The sequence below is a fragment of the Scomber japonicus genome, chromosome 17 (assembly GCF_027409825.1).
Source record: "Scomber japonicus isolate fScoJap1 chromosome 17, fScoJap1.pri, whole genome shotgun sequence".
Taxonomy (NCBI): Eukaryota; Metazoa; Chordata; class Actinopteri; order Scombriformes; family Scombridae; genus Scomber; species Scomber japonicus.
The window spans coordinates 16,183,488-16,205,689 of NC_070594.1; the positions used below are offsets into that span (position 1 = coordinate 16,183,488).

General features: G+C 40.2%; 1 protein-coding gene across 1 annotated transcript; it reads right to left on the reverse strand.

Moving 5' to 3' along the window:
- Window positions 1-7,717: 7,717 nt before the first annotated feature.
- sec63 (SEC63 homolog, protein translocation regulator) lies at window positions 7,718-21,675 on the reverse strand. The gene is made up of 20 exons (XM_053337367.1): window positions 21,463-21,675; window positions 20,425-20,524; window positions 18,872-18,986; window positions 18,622-18,734; window positions 18,432-18,493; window positions 17,134-17,192; window positions 16,974-17,024; window positions 16,727-16,835; window positions 16,454-16,548; window positions 16,207-16,339; window positions 15,220-15,312; window positions 14,357-14,502; window positions 14,090-14,237; window positions 13,767-13,849; window positions 13,540-13,608; window positions 13,234-13,389; window positions 12,944-13,123; window positions 12,450-12,650; window positions 11,238-11,342; window positions 7,718-10,337 (listed from the first exon to the last, which is right to left on the reverse strand). The coding sequence occupies exons 1-20, from the start codon at window positions 21,584-21,586 to the stop codon at window positions 10,200-10,202; spliced, it is 2,280 nt and encodes a 759-aa protein (XP_053193342.1). The 5' UTR covers window positions 21,587-21,675; the 3' UTR covers window positions 7,718-10,199.
- Between the last annotated feature and the right edge of the window lie 527 nt (window positions 21,676-22,202).

Here is a 22,202-nt window from a genome sequence, read left to right on the forward strand (position 1 = left end):
TTACTTTAAAAAGAATTGAACATGAGGGGGGGTCGGGGAGGGGGGGGGCATTAACACTGACTGACATTATGAGACAACACCATTCTTTTGTAGGCGGGGGGAAAAATTTGCACCACTGCACAGCACCCTAACACAGTACATGTGGGACGGCAGCCTAATTTGTTTATGGCTAATTAACCAATTAAGTGATCAGTGAACCCCTTCGCCTCATTTTATTTCCCAGCTTAGAGATATTGTCTTCGTTTTGGAAGCTGAGTGTTAGAGAAAGGCATTTGAGAGCTGTTGGAGCCCACTGTTATGGCCACTGTGATGCAGCAATGATCAGCAATGATTAGCATAACTTAATCACTAGCTTCAGGCGATGGAGATTTGTATCTGTTTTCACTTATGCAGAGGGGAACTGCAGTGAAGTGAGTAATGCTAATGCCTCACTAAAACTGCACACCTACACACACACATAAAAAAATAGTCTAAAGACTGTCACACACCAAAATTCACACATATGTCTACATGCACACGCACACACACGCACACAGACATACACACACTAATCTATTCTGAAAGCAGGTACAGGCATATAGTTTCTAGTCAAAATTCAATTATTTTCACTGGTAAAAGCAGATTCTGAGACTGGTGTGTGTATGTGTGTAAATGTGTGTGTGTTCTCTAATCAATGTAACAATGTAAAAAAAACAACTCTGAATTTATTTACAGCTCAGGCAGGGCGTCACCATGGTAACAGACAGTGAAATCGGATCCCGCGCCACAGTCATGTGATAAGGTGGGAATAAATAAAACGCATAAACAACAATGTGTGTATTAAATAGACACTCACAAACTCCATCTGACGCACACACACAGGCACACACACACATACATACACACACACACACACAAAGTGCCCCTCCTTATCTCCACTGAGCCCCTTCATAACATGACACACTCCAGGAGAAGGTGAAGAGTATTGCTCTCTACATCAGCTATGGGTCAGGGGGAAAAACGAGAGTAAATTTCACAGCCAGGAATACACAAATGCCCTCTTCTACAAAGACTCTCTCTCTCTCTCTCTCTCTCTCTCTCTCTCTCTCTCTCTCTCTCTCCCCCCTTCTCTCTCTCCCCCTGTCTCTCTCTAGCTATGATGCCTCTGTCTCTGTCTATCTTTCTCCCTCTCTCTCTCTCTCTCTCTCTCTCTCTCTCTCTCTCTCTCCCTCTCTCTCTCACTATACACATTTTAAATCGGGCTTCTTCAGTGACTCTATTTCCCCAAAGGATGTTAAGCAGTGTTGGAAAATGACATACACCAAAGTACTGCACTTATGTTTCCTTTTATGGTATCTGTACTTTCTGTACTTTACTTGCATTCTCTGCTACTTTATACTGCACCTCCCCCTTCATTTCAGGCTAGAAATGCTGTCATTTTAATTTCACTACATTTATCTGAGTGTTGCAGCTTACAATTATGATGTATTATTTTGGATTAAACTGCCCTTTTAATTTAATACAATTTTTAATGCATCAGCAATAATGATCCAACAGACATATATCAGTGAAACCATTCTACTCCCATAATATATACTTAATATATAATTTGTGTCTAATATGGTTCAAAAGTGCTGCACATATATCTCCTATTTCTGAAGTGTAAAGTCCATTCTCAGTGGCTCTCAAACGAGCTATGGTGTCACAAATCATGCTCGCAGGGTACATGACTCAAATTTAAAGTGAGCACAAAGAGAAATTTTCCATTTTCAGTGGATAAATTAAAAAATTGTCATTTTTAGGACAAAACTCTGCAAATACATAATTTTGCACAGTTAAGCTCAAACATCAAAGTGAAGGGAGAATAAGCAAAATACCTTTCTGAGTGGAGGTAGTCAATATTATGCTGATAATACTTTAATTAATTCTAATTAAGTGACAATTTGATTAAATGATTTGCAATTCAGCTTCAGCTTTATATTTGCATTCTAACGATATCATGTTAAAACAAAATGCAGGGATTGACCTCTTCTTTTAGAATCAAGTCTTACTCTGTGTGCAGTTGTTAGGGTCCCGATTCCTCAGTCTCTGCCCAACTGACTCTGACTCTGCATCCAAGTCCACCAGGTGCCAGCAGCCCCGCCCTCGGTCGTCACAACGATCCAAACGTAAACGCAGGCGTACACGTTTGCTGAGGATGCTGGGTAACCAGGCAACAGGGGGAGCGGGAGCCACTTCCAGGTGGGAGTCAGGGTTGAAATCCTGCTGTCCTCGCAGTCTCATGCCCTCGTGGCCCGCCAGGTTAAGTTGAGATACATCACACTTGGGAGACAACAAAAAAAAAACAAACATAAAAGCAACTATATATTTTACATACATCTAAATATCTATATTCAATATGAAAAAAACCCTGCTGTACAGGTGATTCAAAAGCCTGAAATCTTATTATTATTCAGTGTCTTAACATTAATCACGTCGTCTACAAATTAATTTCAGACCTTTCAACCCGCAGACAAAAATTAGTGTGGAAATGGCAAAAAATGGGCAGAGTGAAGGAAGGGGAGAGAAAGAGAAAGAGAGTGGAAGGAGCATGAAAAGAGAAAGAGAAATTAGGCAGTTGTGTGATTATTCCAGCGTGTGCTCAGAGGTCAAAGAAATAAACTGGAGGCTAATGGGAGAATATGGCTTTGCTAATGATAAAAGTATTTGGCACAATGTGTCTATTGTGTTGCAAAGTGAATGCAATTTGGCCTCCGGGGTGCTGGATTTAGTGATTAACGTTAACTAACTAAGCTTTCAGTCTCTGTTTAGGACGGAACAAAAGCGGGTGAAGAGGGAGGCTGTGAAACTTGTTAGAGCTGACAGAAATGTTCACATTATCACCCTATTAACTGATTCTGCAAGCAGATCTTATTTTCTGTTTGATGATTGTTAGCCCTGTGGTAATTACTGTTGAGAGTTAACCATTGACTTTATTTACCACTATCAGACTTAGGCCAAATAATGTAATTTCATGCTTCTTTTTTTTACTAGTTGGAAGTTAAAGTTTTTGTCATTAGACAACACAAGCTCCAAAGCCTCATGCCAAAAAATTAGAATTAGTTTATTTCACAAGTTACCAGTGGATTAAGAGTACTCCTCACAATGTTGCTGCCTAGACTTTGCTTTATCGTCATATATTATGTGTATTCAAAATGTAATCAGGGTAGCTTCCTTTAACTGAAAGTGAATCTAATAATTTCGGGTAAGGAGTGTCTTAGACAAAATGTTGGGGACGTAGTTTTGTTAGCAGCCATTCTCGCTGCCATTCAAGCAGATGAAAGATGAAGGAATCACAATGGTTATTAAATGAGATGGGACATAAATATCTGTACCAAATTTCATGGAAATCCATCCTATATTTGTTGAGAAACATCAATAAAAAAAGACATATGTGAAAGTGGAGGAAAAGTCAGAGGCTCTCTATAGTCAGTAGGATTCATCCTTTGGGCACCATGTGTACAACATTTCATGGCAATCTTTCCAAGAATTGTTGAGGTATTTCAGTCTGGAGCAAAGCGATGGACTGACCACCAACAGACAGACAGATCATTGCCATCCATAGACCCACGCCTAGCTAGCATGGCTAAAAATAGTACCCCACAATGAAGAATGATTAGCTGTTAATGAATAACATGCAGATTTACTACATTTCAATAATTCCACAACTACCTTCAAACTAAAAACCATACACTACAAATTCATTCCAATGTTTTCATCTGCTGTGTAAAATGTGTAAATAAATGAAGATCAGAAGAGAAACTTTTTTTTTTAATTAAAGGGGAGGCAAAAAAAAAGAGCAGCTAAAAAAGGCTTGAAGTGTCAGCTTCGATCAGATAAGAGATGAAAAACAAAATCTGCCCTTAACCCCAATATTTCACATTTACCAAAAAATAATCAAAAACATCAAACGGCGATCCTGAAAAAAAAAACATGAAAGAAAAGGGTTCCTCATACTAACACACACTGCCGCTATCTGCAGCACCGCAAAACAACCCAACCAGAATGAAAAAATATAGATTTGATGAAATGGAGTGCAACCTGACCAGCGTGCACGCACACACACATACACACACAGAGGGAAATATTTTTGCTTTTCTCTGAAGGCTCTTAGGTCCCATGAGAGCAGCAAAGTACTTTATCTTGCCACTCGACCAAAACACTTGTGGCTTGGAACCGTGCCAGGAGTGAGTGTAGCTGTCGTAGAGATTTCTTTAACAAAATCAAGCATGCACGAATACACATGCATACACACACACACACACACACACACACACACACACACACACACACACACACACACACACAGCTGCTCTTCATTCTCATGCCCTGTGAAAGACACGTTGTGGTGATGTGATGAAGAAAGCACCTGAGAGAACTGAAAGAAACTCATGGTTGTATTACTTCTGTTTTTACACTGATGGTGTGACTTCACTCACCTCATCATTCCACAGTCACTATTTATCAGTTGGACGTAAAGTAATAGCCCTGAAGAATGCACTTACTGTGATTTAATACCAGAAAGTGGCCAAATGCACAAGCCAAAAAAACACCATATCAGAGTTGTAAGTATTCTTGATTTAACATGAATAATGAATATGACATGAATAATGTGCAAAGTTAACATTTTTTGGTCTTAATATCAAACACGCAGATTAATCATTCATTTACAGGCTAAGAGCTTCATTTGAATCCAACTATAGAATATGCAAATGAAGAAGCATGTATATTTTTCAAACCTAGTATACATGATGTATTTCATTTTGGCTTTTGGTTTTTTTCATAGTTAAGTCCTGAAATGATAACTGGTTATATAAGAAGTCTTTTGTTTGGGTTTTGGGGATGCATCTAATGATTATTTTCATTATGGATTTGGTCTATAAAATGTCAGAAAATCATTTCAGCTCTGTCCACTTTACACAAAATGAAATTCTTGTATGCAGTCAAATTTGGCACGTACAAAATGTCATCCTCTTGTGCTTGTCTGACAGAGGACATTTGGGTGTCAAAAGGTGCACATCTTTCACTCAAGCAGCTCTTGAGGATGTTGAGTTTTGCTGCTTTGTCTGCATGATGCCACGCTTGTGTGTTGCTCACTTCACTTATAAAAGACTAATAATGTGTCACCTTGTAAATGTTCTTGTAAATACCTCTGTAATCCAGTAATCATATTCAAAGTGTTGGCCACCTCTTCTTTTATAGAAAACATCTTCAAAGCTTGCCTTACAAGGGAAAAGAGGCTCAAAACAAACTGAGGAATGTTCCTATGGTTGTGCAATAACAGCAACAACTTTAGGAGACTCTGTTATTCTTGTCTTTCCAAGAGTTATAGTGCAGTATATTATCAAGTAGCAGCTAAGAAGAATAAGTAACTCATTTAATAGACTTAGTTTGACCTCACACTGAAAATTTGCAAGTTTAGTACCTTTGAAGTCTCACTTTAACCAATGTGGACATCTGCAGCACCATCTGGGTGCATCAATTGCCATCCAGCAAATTTGATCCCAGGGTCAAATATATAAAAAGCAATAAAATGGAGATAAAAAATTCTGTTCTGTTATTCTGGAAAAGCTGTTATTCTTGTACAGAGATGTGTTGAAGATTTTGAATCCACTGAGCTGGCTTCAATAACAGAGGCAAAAACTAAGATGCTCCTAGTAGTGACATAAAAGAAGAGAGAGATGCAGCTGTAATGCAGTTTACGATTTGAATCCCCCCCCCCCCCCCCCCCACCCACTCATTCATTAGTGATACCACACACACACACACACACACACACACACACACATACCACCTGGTTTGAGGAGGGTCAACGGTTAACTGTCAATGTATTCAAATTCAATGCATGAAATTACGACCATGGAGGAGATGAGGTATCAAAGCTGTGCTGTGTTCCCAATCCACTAAAATTAGACCCACAAGGACATACATATACAACTTCCTTGGCTAATTGTGAGCCAACTGCTATAAAATGTATACGCAAAGGATTGGTCAGTGGTCTTCAGTTCACTGCAATCCATTTTTTGGTGTCATGAGGAAATAATGAATTTGCCCTAATTAATTATCTACCATGACATAAATCACTCCACTCCACAGCATCACATTTATAAGTAATATGAATATGGAAATCAAAGATAAGGTTAAAATAACCTTGTACATCATGTTTTTTCTGATATTGCATAGAATATTTAGTACTCTAACAGGGACATACAGTTCTCTGAAGTACATTACACATTTTTGTTTCCTGTCTAGTCTACATTATCCCACCTCTAGGGGAAGTTGAGTGAGTTTATAGTGACCTTGTGGTAGGTTAGATAAAATTATGCAATTAATCATTTCCAATAATAGACTATGTACATTTAATCCTATAAAATATTTAACACGGCTGCAGGCATGGCTCGTTTTTGGTGATAAATTCGACACATGTCTTTTACCTGTCTGGGTTGATTCAGTGATTCAGCGGCGGGAATCCATTTCTCCACAGCAGGCTGGCTCAGAGCAGACCATGAGCCGGGTGCATGGAGCAACAGAAGCAGCAGGAACTCTCGGGGACTCTGGGCCTGGATCAGTCCGGGTTCCACCACTGCAGATGCGGCAGGGAAGCGAGCGAGTTCCGCGTGTCTGGAGGAATTCACGCTGTGCGGAGAAATCTGACAGGAGTTGTTGTAACGTCCTCAAGGGCGAAAGCTGGGAGGGTAACAGTGAGACTGAGTAGTCGTCAGGGGACTGTTGGTAGGGATCATTTTCCTATCTGACTTTAAAGCTGCACCTCATTTACCTGCACTGGTCCAGCAGACAGAGAGGGAGAGACAGAGTCACGATAAACAACACAGGAGCACTCTAACTGAAGAGATTCAGTCTCCTTTGATTACACAAAAACATCCCTTCCATAGAGAGGGAGTCTGTTTCTGAGCTGACTCCAAAAAGGAAAAAATTAATAAATGCCTATAATAATAATCTATTCATTGTGTGCCTCAAAGTTAAGTTTTTATCCCATTGGCATCGCTTAAAAGCTATATTACATTTCCTTTGCTTTGTGAAGCACTTTGTAATTGTTTTAATAAGTAGTACTTTATAATTAAACGTTATCATTCTAATTATGATTTCCATTAGCCTAAAATAACACTCATGCATTTAGCCTTTCCTGGAAAGGTATTAAGATATTATCTTGTGAAGCCTGACCCCACATTTCCAAGATGTACAAGGGGAATTCCCACAGCTGTCCAAATGAAGCTGCTGTGAGTGGTCATTGCTGTTGGGCCTTATACACAGCAATATGCATCTATGGTCCCTTTACTTTACAAGACAGGGGCCAAATATTGGGTAATCAGGTTTAAATTGTAGTTTAGAATGTGAAATTCACTCAATAAATCAATGTCAGCTCTGTAAACAGCTGGCATACATTGAAGCTGGGGAGCCTAGCTTTACTGGTCTTTATCAATATCTGCACATCAGTTGGTCAACAAAGACTCATTTAAAATATGAAAAACCCAAACTGTACAATGCATTCAATGTATAATATAACTGGAATGGACAGAAGCCCCACAAGATGAAGCCCATGGAATATTAGTGTGATAAATGCATAGAATAATCCTGTATTTACAACTGCCTGGAATATTTTTTGCTAAATTCATATAAGTTTAATTTAAAAGTAATTCTACACTGTTACCTTCAGTTCATGGGGTGAAAAAAATGAAACTCTCATTTAAAAGTTTTTATTTGAAATGATTTTAAATACAAATAATATATTTTTCCATTTACAATGACAGTTCCTTTGTAAACAAAAGTGGCAGATAGTCATTGGGTAGTTTGTCCAAACTGAGGCGGCCTGCCCGCCAGTCGCCTGGACAAGGTCTGTCATGGGAGAGATGGTGTCGTATTTAACCTCGCTGCAGTTTCTTTCCCACACAGCGTAAAATCACTGATGCTACATTCTATTGCAGAGCAATAAATACTCAGAGTTCAATATTACCTGTTAGCATACACCTGCTTTGAACACAATTATAGGAGGGTATAGTGCACGCATGTGAGTTTTGTTTGTGTGAATGCGTGCATGTGGTGTGAGGAGAGCATGCCGCCGGATATTCAAACCTTTATCTCCCCCTCACTAACATGACACACTAAGTACATACCATAACATAATTTAAAAAATTCAGAATGTGGATATCTATGGTGAAAGATTTCTTTTAAAAACTGAACTGCAAAGTCATCAACATAGCAAGAGCCCACAGAGAAGCTCTGATTTTCTTTTTTCCCCCCATTCTTGAGTCTAACAGATGTCAAATCAGGGTTAGAATGGAATAAAACAAGACGTACGTGTTACATTTGTTATAACTACCGCTTAACTGAGACAAAAAAACAACTACATTTAGATGAGAGGGGCTCTTCTTGGTTTGTCAGAACTGCTCTGTATTCCTCGGACAGAAAAATTAAAAAAGAACATTTATTGAAATAGCATTTGTAATTTAAAAAAAACTAAGCTTGTTCTGCACATATAACTAAAGAGAAAAGGTGCTGGACAGAATATGCTTAGTCTTACACTACAGGTTACTTTCGATGGGGTTTTCTTTTTTGTTCAAGACACTTTTTAGATCACAAGTGCCGTTTGTGTCAGCGACCTCATACTCTAATCCCATTAACACAGGGTCCCAAGGCTAAAAGCCCATCAGTCACATTTCCCATATGACCGCTAACCCTCTTTAAGCAGACAAAAACTGTACTCAGAGGCTTTTGTCGTGGCAATATATCAGTGATATGTATCCCGAGACTGAGGAGCTAGTAGGTTACTATGAAGAGACTAAAACTAAACTGAAACAAAAAGAAAAACACTGTAGATCTTTACAAACACAAAGAAATTAAAGTTTTTTTATCTGCTCTCCCTATATCCACAGGTGCATAGCACCCATGGACTTGTATGTTGTGGTATTTCAGTTGTATTCATAAGGCCTTTTCGGACAATGAGTATAGACTGGAATGTGCTACAATTGTTTAAAAAAAAAAAAGATGAAGAGAAAGGAAGTCACTTTTCTGAAAAGCCACGAGTATGTTTGTTTGTTTGTTTGTTTATATATATGTCTGAGCCCCTTTAAAGACTGAAAAACTCACATTTATGAAGAATATGGACAAGAAGAGTACTAATAATTCAAACAAATCTTAACACTGCAAGTTTTGTCATTTTCTCCCCCCCTTCCCATTATACTTGGGTTAGGGTTATTCATTTCAAGATCCACCTGCTATCAACCAACAGCTGTCTCTTTCAGAAAAATAAAGTTTGACGTGGATCAAAGGGGCAGAATAGGCATTGTTAACAGAACTGACTGGAGATCAGTATCCATCTCTGGATTTACTATCATCATCATCAACATCATCATCATTATCATCATCTTCTTCTTCAGTATACAGAGTATAAGGACATACAAGTGACCGGCTGGAAAAATAAAAATTGATGAGACTCAACTGTGCCCCCTCCCCGTTGCGCTGAAAGGAGCGAACGTCCCAACGGTTGACTCGGACTGTGATCCCCGACAAACAGGGCTAAAGCTCACACTTCTGCAGTTTAAGTGTACAATAGAAAGTATCATTGGTGTGGGTAAACATCGGTGCTGAGTGATGTTAAAATTAGGAGCGAGAGCGATGTCATGATATCCGTGTGGAGGTCATGTGTTTGTTAATTTTGCAAACGGAATTAGCTGTTACAGATCCCCTTCTCCCCTTGAGAAAAAGAAGAAAAAGAGCCCAGATAATAGGTCCTCCAGTCCACAGTGTGTCAATCGTTCATACCTGTACAAACACTTGCAAACACACACATTCTCACATGCGCACGCGCACACACACACACATGCACACGGGCCTGGGTAAGTATTCACAGAATTCTCTTCCGCAAGCAGCGGAAAATGAAAAGTCTCTGTAGAAAAGGGAAGTGGAGGGGCAGGGGTCACAGTTCATGTCATTGTAAAGGTAAAATGGTGGAAGAGGAGCAGGGCTAGGTGTGTATTAACCGTCTCCTGTGATTCTATATGTGTGTCTATGTGTGTGTGTGTGTGTGGCAGGTGTGGCTTGGCTGTTCCTAGCTCGCTGCTCTTGAGTGCTGTTGTGGGGTCAGGAGTAGGTGGGTGGCCTGTCCATTGGGGGCAGTGAGCGTGTGTGTGTGTGTGTGTGTATGTATGTGTGTGTTTCCGCATTCAGTCGTTGTCCTCGTCGTCGTCTTCACTCTCCTCGATGCCGTCGCTGTCCTCCTGCTCCTCGTCCTCCTCCTCTGTGTCGGGGATGTCCCACTGTGGGTGGTTGTCCAACATGGCCTTAGCCTCATGGACCTCCAGCTAAGAAAAACACATGGAGCACATACACACGTTTCAGCGTACTGGTGGATTTGGCCATTACAGTTTATGCTGGCACACAAGCTTTTTATTTCTAAATAATTACAAAGCAGTGTAAATCAATTATAGTTGGAGACTGTTATAAATATCTGAAACTATGAGGCCTTTAAGTTTTAACAGGTCGAAATTTTCTTTTAAACAATGAGAAACTTTTGCTGCCATCTAGCAGTTGAATTTTACAATTTTATAATCTAAAAATCACAGAGTCAAAATCAAATTCTAAGCTGCAAATAAAGAGTGAAACAGAGAAGGGACTAACTGGGAGCCAATATATCTGCTTTGGCTGAATACAAAATAATTGCTTGATTAAGTTCAGAAATCACCAGATGAGCTGAATTCAAAATTTAAAAATGCTTCATTATCTCTACCGGCAGGTCTTCAGATTTCTCCCACTGTTTTTAAGCTTCAGAAAACTAACAATATTTTCAAAATGAAAATACAGATGACTGATCAAGATTTAATTTAGATGGAAATCTTCCAAACACTGTATTTGTAAGCTAAATGCTAATTAATAGCAATATGAATAAACGGATCAATGTCAGCTACATAACTTGCACTATAATGAAAGTACTATTTAAGCTTTTGTTTGGCTGCTATAGTAATAAATTCCCTTAATCTCAACACCTTGGCAGCAATTAACACCATTGTTCAACAAGCTTCTGGTACATTTTGGCTGTGTCTGCTGGATCCATTGTTCCAGTCGCTTTGGCACGCACAGAACCATTATATCCAGGCCAATTTACAGTTCACTGACTTGGCAGAAGAAATGGTGAATAGTGAGATTTGCAAACCACTTTGGCCAGACATCCACACACATATGATTGCACACAGTTTTCTCTTCACCTTGAGTGGTTTGATCTGGTCCAGTCCCAGGTAGGAATCAGAGCGGAGGATGACAGAATATTGGTAGTTGCCTGTTTTGGAGGGGGCGGGAAACTTCAGCTCCACCTGGAGAACAGAACACGCACACAAAATGAAATCATATCACAAAGAAAGTTCCCCTTCTTCTATAAATTAAAAAAAACACTAGTTAAAGCAATAAAAGTAGGCAAACCTGTAAAAGACACACAAAACAATCTATATAATGCTGCTGAATATTACAAAGATGATCAGCTACTATTGATGACACACAGTTACCTAGCTGCAGACAGCCGCAGTGCGGTAGGTAACCACAAATGAACAACCACATGATGATGGGGTCCAACTGTAAATATTAGACCAGCATTGCCTCGGGCTGTGATTACTATGTCGCGCAATTACATGGCAAACATCTAATTATCGACACAATGAGGCAAATTATTATTCAGCACGCGAGCAGAGAGTGAGCAGACTGTGTTCACAACACAGTGGCAATTTACAGCCTTGTTGGTGAAAGCAGCCCTTCATGCCTTCCCCAAAAACATGTCTGTTAAACTCCTATACGCAGTCACACAACACACAAACAACCAAAGGAACTGTTTAAGTGACAGACTAATTGATCACTAGAAAGTGAACGGTCACCTCTTGCTATTACATTCCTGCACAGTGGGAGAGCTGGTCCTGCGCACTTACGCAGGCCTCATTAAGCTTTTACTTCCCTGTTGATCCTTACTGTTGCGCTTGAACAGAAAAGGTGCAACAAAGGTGAAAATTGTGCAAACACACACATATACACACTCCTCTGAGGGAATAATGACACAAGTGCAAAAGGTTGCCTAGCAACAGGATGAGAGTGGCTACGGTGCACAGGAAACACTTTAACTTAATGAGACCTTTCTTCTCCAGACGGATTATAGTATATATTACAAGACACCTGCAAAGCAATTTAAAGATATACACTGAACAATCAAGTCTTCTGAATCAACAATCTATCGGATAATTGTTTGATGTATTAAGGAAAATGCAGAATATACACTCATTCCAGTGTCTCAGAAGTGAAGATTTACTGCTTTTCTGAGTTTTCAAATCATGTTAACTGAATACTAATACATCACTAGTAATGAGGCATCTTCTCTTTTGTTTTGATATTTTATAGACCAAACTATTAACCACAAAAAATGTGATCAACAAACTCACCTCTTCTGTGTCTTTTAGTGTGCAGACATGGTAGGGCATAGAGACAAGGGTCTGATCTCGGCGGTCAGCTATGTAGAGCCACCACCACTCCTGCTTCTCCTCGGGGAAATAGAGGCTGTAGACAGGGTGCGTCACCTTTGACTTGGTCTCTAGCAGGGCCCGTTCTCGCCGCTGGATGCTTTGCTGTAACGCCTCCCATTCCTGTGTGTGTGGAGAGTTGGAGCATTGAATTAGGTACTGTGCAGGTACAGGTACAGGCAGCCTTTCCTTGTCATTCGTTAGACTTCAACTTTTTTGTTTTGTCAGTGGGAAAGTTGTAAGAGTTCTTTTATATTTTGGTCAATATTTATGGCCAAAACACACAGTCAAAGCATTATGACAACATATAGTAACCCAGTGATTATTATGGCCTCTGAACATGATGCTGAATGATATTTTCATCATACTACTGAAGCCTCATAGTGACATATTAATGCATATGAAGTTTCCCTGACCTCCTCATCATCACCAGCCATCTCATCCACCTCTGTGTCACTTTGTTTGTCGCTGTCTTCGTCTCTCTCGCTGGGAGAGTCCTTGTTGGCCTCGCCCTCGTCTGACTCACTGCCTTTGTCTGAGGCCTCATCTTCTTCCTCCTTTGCTGCTGCTGCTGCTGCAGATGCTGCTACGACTTCCTGTAACATCAAACATTTTAAAGTAGGATTTTAATAACTATATGTCAAACAAATACAGGTGCTCGTTTATCAATATCATCAAGCAGCTTAAGGTGTGATTGGACACTCACATTTCCTGCCACGTTGCCATTGGCCTGTTTGGTTTTGGCAGGTGCAGGAGTGGCCTTCTTCTTGGTTAATTTTTTCTTCTTGGACTTGGCTGTCTTCTTAGCCCCTTTACTCTTGTTCTGCCACACTTTAGTTTTGGCTTTACTTGAGTCTCCTTGCTTCATATGGAAACAACAAAAAATAATCAGGTGAACACTACAAGATTTCTTCAACCATTAAACTTTTAATCAAAGCTAAATGTGACCAAAGCAGAGTAAAATGTTTTATAAATGGCTCTAAGTAAACATGTTCTGTTTGCATGTTCTTACTGCTTCCTCTGTGTTGGCAGCCTCCTCTCCTGGACACTGTGTGGATTCCTGCTCCTTTTCAAACACCTCCTGCACACATAGTCCATTGATAGAATTACTTCATGCATTAAGGCAACAGTACACTCTAGTGGTCATCGATGGAAGTGTATGCACAAGGCAGCAAAAAAGCTGCTTTCCAGTAACTCGTCATGTCTATTTATGTCTCATCAAATGCAATTATTCCTTACCGCCATCCGTTTTCTGGTTAAGGTGACAGTAACTGTGACGATAGAGCCCGCTGTGATGTTATTGCTGTCTTCATCATCAAGGACTGCAGACACACAGGGAGAAAAACACATTCGTAGTAAGTGTTTCAAACTTAACCTATACTTGATCAGTACTTTAACCAGCCTCTAAGTTTACGTCACATTTTTTTCAATCTGACTGCACTGACATATGAAAGGCATCAATTTGGCTGATTGCTTGTGCGGGGTTTTTTTAGGCAGCAAACATGTCACAGGTCAGATGGTGGCCAAACAAAGTGTGAATGTGTGCATTTTGCAGGACTGACCCTGCAGTTTGGTATCCATGGTGATGTGAGGGAAGCTGCTCAGCACACCCATGACCTCATCATATTTCTCCTCCCCCAAGAAACGCAGCATACTGCGTCTGTCTGAGTCTTTGAGACTCACCAGGTCCTGCAGGCTCCGAACTTTGTACTAAGGAAGAGGGGGGGGGGGCGTGAGAGAACAAAATGAGCACTTGCACATAAAAAAAATAGTCCTGTCTAGATTCACACAATTTCACATATGTGCATAGACAAACACTCGGCAGGAACCTTCTTAGAGATGCAGTAGCGGAGATGCTCCTCCTCAAAGTGGGGCAGTTGCAGCAGTGGTGACTTTGACTCCTGCAGGCCCTGCACTATCATCTGGGTCAGCTTCATACAATTCTCTATGGTTACAAGTCGAGGAGCATGGAAACCTGGACAGACACATATCAATGAGTGCACACATTCTTGAACACAATATTGGTGCAGATACTCAGACTTTGGCAATGACAAACCTGGAAGCTCCAGAACACTGAACACTCAAGGCGTGTTACAAATAATCTCATTTTACAGCTGAATAGAACACTAAAGTATGTTTCTAAAAACATTTGAGGTGAGAAAAAGGCAATGCAGTAACAGAATACTGATTTATATTTGATCAGTATGGCCTAGTTTGACGTTTGATGTGAGTTTCCTGCACCGGCCACATTGTGCTGGACGGACTCCATTTGCATAAAGTTGAGGTCAAGTCATGATTATGCAAATTCAGATACAGCAGTTGGTCTATCAACTGTGCTGTATCCATCATGCACTGTGCAGCCAGATCTCCTGCTCTCAGTAGAAAATAAATGGGATCGGTCGACTTGACATCCGTCAATGGATTTGGTGTGATTTTTACTCTAAAAACACCAAGAAAGACAATCTGTTCCTGGCTTTTCTTCAAAAAGGAACAGATGTCCTCAAGTGAGAGAACACAGAGTACAAAAACTGCTTTCTGTAGTTTTACAGATGTACAGCTTCAAATGCAAGTCACAATTTTACAGAGACTGATAAGTCAGAACACAATGAATTTGACATAAAACACAACTACTACTTCTTGAGTTCTGGTTCTAAGAAGCACAATACAAGTATGCATGTGTGTGTGTGTTTACCTCCTCGACTGTTGGCCATCATGGTAAGCTGACAGCCCACATTGATCATCTCCTGAAGGAGAGCTGGGCTTTTCCTTACCACAAACCTCTGATCTGGAACAGAAACACACCACACATGTTCTGAATAACATGTTCCTGACCGTTCTCACGGATCTTAGAGAGACTATTCTGCTGAAAGTAGTTACAAAATAAGATTATTGTAGAAATAATGGCTGAATATACAGTAGTCCTCCACTTTTAAAAATGTCATTGTGACTCATTAAGACTCTGCTCTGTCTGGATACCATGCAACACTTTACATTTTACAACAATGTAAAGCTAAAAGCCATCAGTTGTTGTTTTCGCCAGTGTGCAAGGAAAGCCGAACACAATTGTACATAGTTGATGATGCTCATGTCAGGCAAAACACTAGTGGAGTTTGTTTTCACATCAGGTACTGTGTGTTCACTGGTGTGGCTCCCAGTCAGAAACCTTAAAAATAACATAGGTGACCAACAACAAGCTTTTTCTTCTACAGTCTCCACACAGCTGGAGAGAAAAATGTTCTCAAGTGCTCCAAATACCTTGTGCTAGCTGAGTGTGTACTGTGTGTAGGAGTGTAAATTTACAACTAGGAGAGGGTTGTATATATTTATAATGAAATCTTGAGACATAACAATTTCATACTAAGCAGCTTGTGCAGCTGTTTTATTTCGCATCACTGCATTTATTTTTGGAAGAAGCATTTTTGTTGTTTTGGAGAAGGCTGACATGGTGCTGTGTCAGCTAACACAAAGTGCATTATGTTAACATAGCAGTTATCTGCTTGATGTTAATCAAGCAGATAATGACAAGATCTGAATTTTAGGGAAAGCTTTTCCATACAGAAAACTCTACATTTTTGGAGTAGCTTTTGGAATAGATCAGTTAATAAAAAAAGATTTTCATGACATTTCCAAAACCTACAATACAATTTATTAAAATCCCAAAACTATAAGATGGTCCTACCTTCCTCCAACTCCTCTGATACATCCATGCGTGCAAGGTGAGATAGCACCAAGACCCTGGCCTTCAAACTGTATGGGTAGCAGAATGGAGGCTCCTTCTTCTTCACGTTGATGTTACCCAACTCACGGATCAACTGCAAGAGAGAAAGGAGAGATTGTTAACTGGGCAGTCTCTATTTTTCTGACACAGAGATGAAGACCTACAACATACACATTTGCTAAGTCCTCTCCAGTGAGGCTGTGATTACCTGTGGTACTTCAATGTTGTCTGTTGGCCGTATGGTGGCTTCTTTATTGCTGCGAGGGTCAAACTCAAATGCTGCTGTCAAAACCATGGCTAACCCTGGAGGACAGAATCAATCAGGCAATTAGGACTATTAAAAAAGAATCACCATATTTGATGTTGATGTGACTGAAAATGGTCAAACGGCAGATTAGCATAAATTGTCTAGTTTATATCTAATCAAAAGAATTGTACATTATACAGTCAGAGGCACTGCGGTGTGGAGAGGGAAACTCACGTTTCATGTTCATGTTAGGCGTTTTATACATGAAATGCATAAAGAGCTGAGTGGTGTTGATGAGGATCTGGTCTCCACTGTAGCGGATAGAGCGATACCACCACGTGCCCTTAGATAAAGAAAGGAAAACAAACAAGTGGACAAAAATAGAGAGAAAAGTGAGTCATGCAGTGTGAAGAACAGGGCAGAAAGCAACTGTTCAATACATTATGTTGCACAGAACTTGGTTTCAGTGCTGAGGACTTACCACAACAACAGGGAGGATGACCATAAAGGCTAGTCCGTACACCAACAGCACCTACAAGAAGAAGGAAAACGTTCAGGCATCTCAGCATGTCAAATACAGTTTAAACAATTCAGGACAGGATTATAAATTAAGACTACAATGGCAATTAATTCATATTTACCAGCATTGAGTTCTTCTGGTCAACAATCCATGCAGGCAGGGCAATACCAAAGCTGGTTGCTAGAAAGGGAAACATAAGCAACAATGGAACAAAATGGCAAACAATGCAGATAAGCTCTGCAGCAACCTTGGTGTTGTAGATAAAGTCAGAATTGCAAGTCACCCAACACAAATACATTCATTAAAAAAAAGAAACAATTATTAAAATGTCTAAAATTGACTGTTTCAATTCAAATTAAAGCTGCAAGCAGCAATGAACGGGCCCTCGCCCCCACATGCATGTTAGACTGTGGTGCAGTCGGAGGGCGCGCACGTAGACGTCTTCATATGCAGGCTTTTATTTGATGTCGCATGAAGAGTTGAAATATCTTTTCCTGTGTTCACTATGTGGAGCTAGAAAACAGCCACAAAGTAACACACACAGCCCCTGTCATGTTGTAGTGTATGATGTGGAGAACACATCCTGTAAATGTCATATGAATCGGATAATGTTTGTCATATGAGGCTGACTTCCTGTGTCCAGTAGGTGGCCATGTGTATATGACACAGTATTGATGCATAGACGTGTTCAGGACGGGACCCTTTACATGTGTGATCAATTTGGTGTAGATCAGACAATGTCTGTAGAAGTTAGTCCTTCTTTATGGCGAAGCATTGAAATTCTCTGCACAGCCACGCCCAACAGGAATAAGTCATGAAAAAGATTTCATCTTCAGTTTTCATCTCCAATGTCTCAAAATGTTTCAGAGGGAATTTGAAGTTGGTGTGATAAAATCCATTTGAGTTATGCGTTCAAATATGATGTGTGGAAATGGAGAAAATCACCAATTGATTCAAAATGGCCGACTTCCTGTTGGTGTTAGGGCATGGGTCCTTAAGACTTTTTGTGCGTCTTGACATGATACATATGTGTACCAAGTTTTGTGTTTCTCCTTAAATGTGGGGTGAGGGGCCTAATTTTTTAAGGGGGCGCTATTGAGCCATTTTGCGACTGCCATTGAACTCGTAGAACGAGAATAATGATAACAATAATAATAACAAGAATAATAATAATAATAATAATAATAATAATAACAATAATAATAATAATAATGATAATAATAATAATCTTTACAGATACAATAGGGCTTCGCGCTGGTCAGCACTCGGGCCCTTAAAATTTGGTGGCATGGCAGCTTTCATTGAATGAGCTGCTAACATGTCAAATCATTTTCCATTCATAAGCACATGGGTTGACTCATCATCAGCGTCAAATCATTACATGAAGACAGAGAGAGGACTGACAGTGGCTTTACTCACCTCCTGGACCATCTGGGTTGCCGTATACTTCCCAGTTGAGCCGAGATTGTTCATTGGTCAGACTGTGGAAAAGATGAGTAAAAAGGCAAATTAAGAAATCAAGAACGCTCTGGAGTAATAATCTACTTCAGGGGTGCAGTAGATTATTACTTTAATAACTTCTTCATCTAAATACCCGAGAGACACTTACGCAGCATAAGCTTTGGCAATTCTCATGAATGTGGCCTCATCACCACCTTTGTCAGGGTGGTATTTGAGTGACAGTACACGGTATTGCTTCTTGATTTCTGACAGCGATGCGCCCTGGAGACAATTTAATTGCAGACATTTAATTATGATAACTTCTTAAAACAACCACACATAGGCATATATCCTAAGCAACAGATATAATTAGGTCAAAATTCTCAAGACTGCAGCAGTCTCGTTTTGTGTGTGTTTACCGGGTCCAAGTTGAGGACTTCATAAGGATTATACTCCTGGTACTCTCTGTCCAGCTTGGACACCTTGTAGGCTAGCAGCAGGAACACAGCCCATCCAAATAACAAGGCTGCTTTCCTGAAAAACACAAACAGGAAATAAATGTCACCCACTAACATCTGTCACCTGAAGAAAACATCAGGCGCATACCGCGCATCTCATTTTAACACTGTGGATTATAGTTGTTATTATTTTTATGAACATCATTATCATCATTAGCTTCTGAAAAACCAATCCAGCAACGCAGACTGAACTTTCAGTATTTTAAGAGTAAGAAAATAATTTCTACAGCAAGCTCATATTAATCTGCTGCATACAAGCAGAGGGGCAAAGGAGCTTCTAACATTGTTGTTGTTTGGTATTTATGCATGGAAGTTGAACTTGTTTCCATGACAATAGCAAAACCCTGATGGCCTGCTCTGCAGCATCTGTTGCCATGACAACCCCTCACTAGCCTGAGTTGCCAGAGTAGCTCGACCAGAAAAATACATGATGGATTCCTGTAATAAATATCATCGTTATCATACAGTTGGGGAGAGGAAATGGTTATTGCGATTCTGAGAGAATCACTCTTACTCAAAGAACACATTTTAAGCTATCAACAGCTTTCATCACAAAGGATGCCTAATGAAAGATTTATGGATTTTGAGAGTAAAAACAGGATGTAGGTTTAGTGACAGAACAGGAGTGGAAAGTGGAAGTATAAAGACAAATGGCTGAGAAAGCAGAGATGAGACAACAAGAAGGCGGTCAGATAGAAATGTTGTAACAAGAAAAGCAGAGTGAGACAGCGAAGAACACTTGAGAACCCGTCTTTCCATTACTCACACAAATAGAGTGAATAAATGTCATGTTAAGAGAAATGTTAAACAGGGTGCAACAGAGTGTTTACATCCTCTGAAAACAACATGAACTGAACTTGTGACGGAGATCAACCAAACAATCACTTCCACACACGCAAGCTGGAATCTGCCCACACTACAGACAGAACGGCCTATGCCTCATCTTCACACCACAGTGAGACCGTCCCTGTCCAGCTGGAAACACACACACACACACACACACACACACACACGGAAGCAGAAAGCTATCAAGAACAGCTCCTGTGATGGTAGGATAACAGAGCTTTCTCAGTGCAAACAGCTCAGGCAAGTCACACCCAAACAACAGAGGTGATGTGACATTTGGCAAGGGAGCAAACAGCCGAGGAACAAAGAGCTGAAACCTTTTATTATACACTACCAGGCAAGTTATGGCCAATCAAGATATTATGCAGCTGAAACTGCACTTGGATCAGGTGCAACACATAACATGCACAACATACTTCCATAAATAACTACAAAGAGTGAATACTTCACGAGTGTCATCGACTCAGGTTGTGATGACAGTGGGTGCTTTGAAAGAATTTCTTGGAATGGGAGGCGTAGGTCATCAGATCTACTGTAATCACACCAGCTGTGGATTTGCACACATCACGTTTACTTTAGTAAACCTCAAACCAACTCGTTGTACTCACTTTAGTGTTGGGACTATGCTCTGCTGTGACTTCATCAGCCTGAGCCGGTACCACAGACACCTGCCATGGACCCTCCGCAGGCTTTTCAGACGCAGTTGTTCTGGGGAGAGGATGGGGAGAGACAGAGAGAAGGGTGACACATTAACACTATTAAAATCAATCATAATCAATACAGATGAGGCCACTATAATTTGATCAGGATTACAAGTTCTCAAAGATCATCTAAATCAGCAAAAGTGATATTTTAACTGAGAAAATATTGTTGTGGATGTGTTGGCCAAGTAGGTAGAGAGACATGTTAATTTCACTCAGCTAGAACAGTCATGAACAAGTTTAATCAGTCTGTCCCAATGCAACAAGAACAAGACATAATTTAGTCAATGTCATGCAGTTACCTCATACGTAAAACATTTTTTTGCGTGTCTTTAATCAAGACATTTAGCTGCACATTGCTGGCTTCAGTTTATGGTGAGCTGTCATTAAAGCTAAATCCAAACACACCAGCTGAGTTAAGTTTGTCAGCATTTATTGCATAAGCCATGTTTGATATGCGTTTCTGTTGACAAACAAGATAACTACACTAAGATAAGGACTGATCAGGATAAGGTCTGTGAAAGCACAAAGACAAGCCTGAGGAGCTACAAGAGTGACGCTGGCTTTTACTGTTGACGCTTTAGCTTTACTAGCCGGTACTTAAGATTCATGTTTAGCTTCTGAGGTAGTCAGGCTGGATATGAGCGGCTGAGACAGATGGATAGCCAGTGAGTTGTTAAATTGTAAAAGTTGGTGAGGTAAGTGAGCTCTGAACAATCAAAGAAATGTGAACATCCATCTCTGCAACGTCTGCTAGCTTACATTTACAAGTTGATATAATGTGAGGTTTTGGGTTGGACAGCCTCTGTATCTGGTAGCAAGGGAACCAGATTAACTGGTGAACGTTTACAAGCTGAATGTGCTGTCTGAATAGTTCACTAGCTGATGTTAGTTAGTTAGTGAGTTAGCCAAGTTAGCAGCTCCGAGGCAGACATCGGGCCTTACCAGCATTCTGATCCCGGGGCCAGAGGTAATATGTGGCTGGGATCACAATAAGTCCGACGAAGGACGTTAGGAAATAGAAAAAGGTATTGCCGCTGTCATCGTACTGGAACTGTTGCCCGGCCATTTCGTAGCGGCGCTTAGGTCGCCCTTCTTCTCCGCCGCCGCGCTACCCCCTTCTGGCCCAATGTGTGCGACTTGTCAGACCGTGAGCTAGCCAGCTAGCATCCAGCCAAAGACAGCTCTCGGTGTACGTAGTGTACGCCTGCGCAGTGGGGGCCTTTCTTCTTCGCTGGAGGGTGGTCCGACAGTGTAGTCTCCTTACTGACCCCTACAGGTTGCACCAAATAATAGAATATTAAACATAAAAATAATAATACACTTTATTTATAGGACTCACATTATTTATAGACTACCATTCTTGAAACAATTTACAAAGTATTTTACAGACAATAAAACCCAAGCGGACAGTGATGTAAAATGACCACACAAGAGCTGGATAACTACTACTACTACTACTACTACTACTACTACTACTACTACTACTACTACTACTACCAGTAACAACTATAATACTAATACTACTATTAATAACAATAATAACAATAATAATAATAAGAAGAAGAAGAAGAAGAAGATTGTTCATTCATGAGAGCTCATTCTTGTATTTTTTAATATTTTGTATGCCTTTACACACATTATTCTTCATCCACACACATCTGTGGATGCTCTTTGTTGGAGTT

Excerpts from the sequence above, each read along its gene's own strand:
- sec63 (XM_053337367.1), bottom strand. The coding sequence starts at position 21,586 with ATGGCCGGGCAACAGTTCCAGTACGATGACAGCGGCAATACCTTTTTC. Across the intron at positions 18,735-18,871 it reads AAGTCCTCAACTTGGACCCG|GGCGCATCGCTGTCAGAAAT; the intron begins GTAAACACACAC and ends AATTGTCTCCAG. Across the intron at positions 13,390-13,539 it reads CTGCCAACACAGAGGAAGCA|CAAGGAGACTCAAGTAAAGC; the intron begins GTAAGAACATGC and ends TTCCATATGAAG.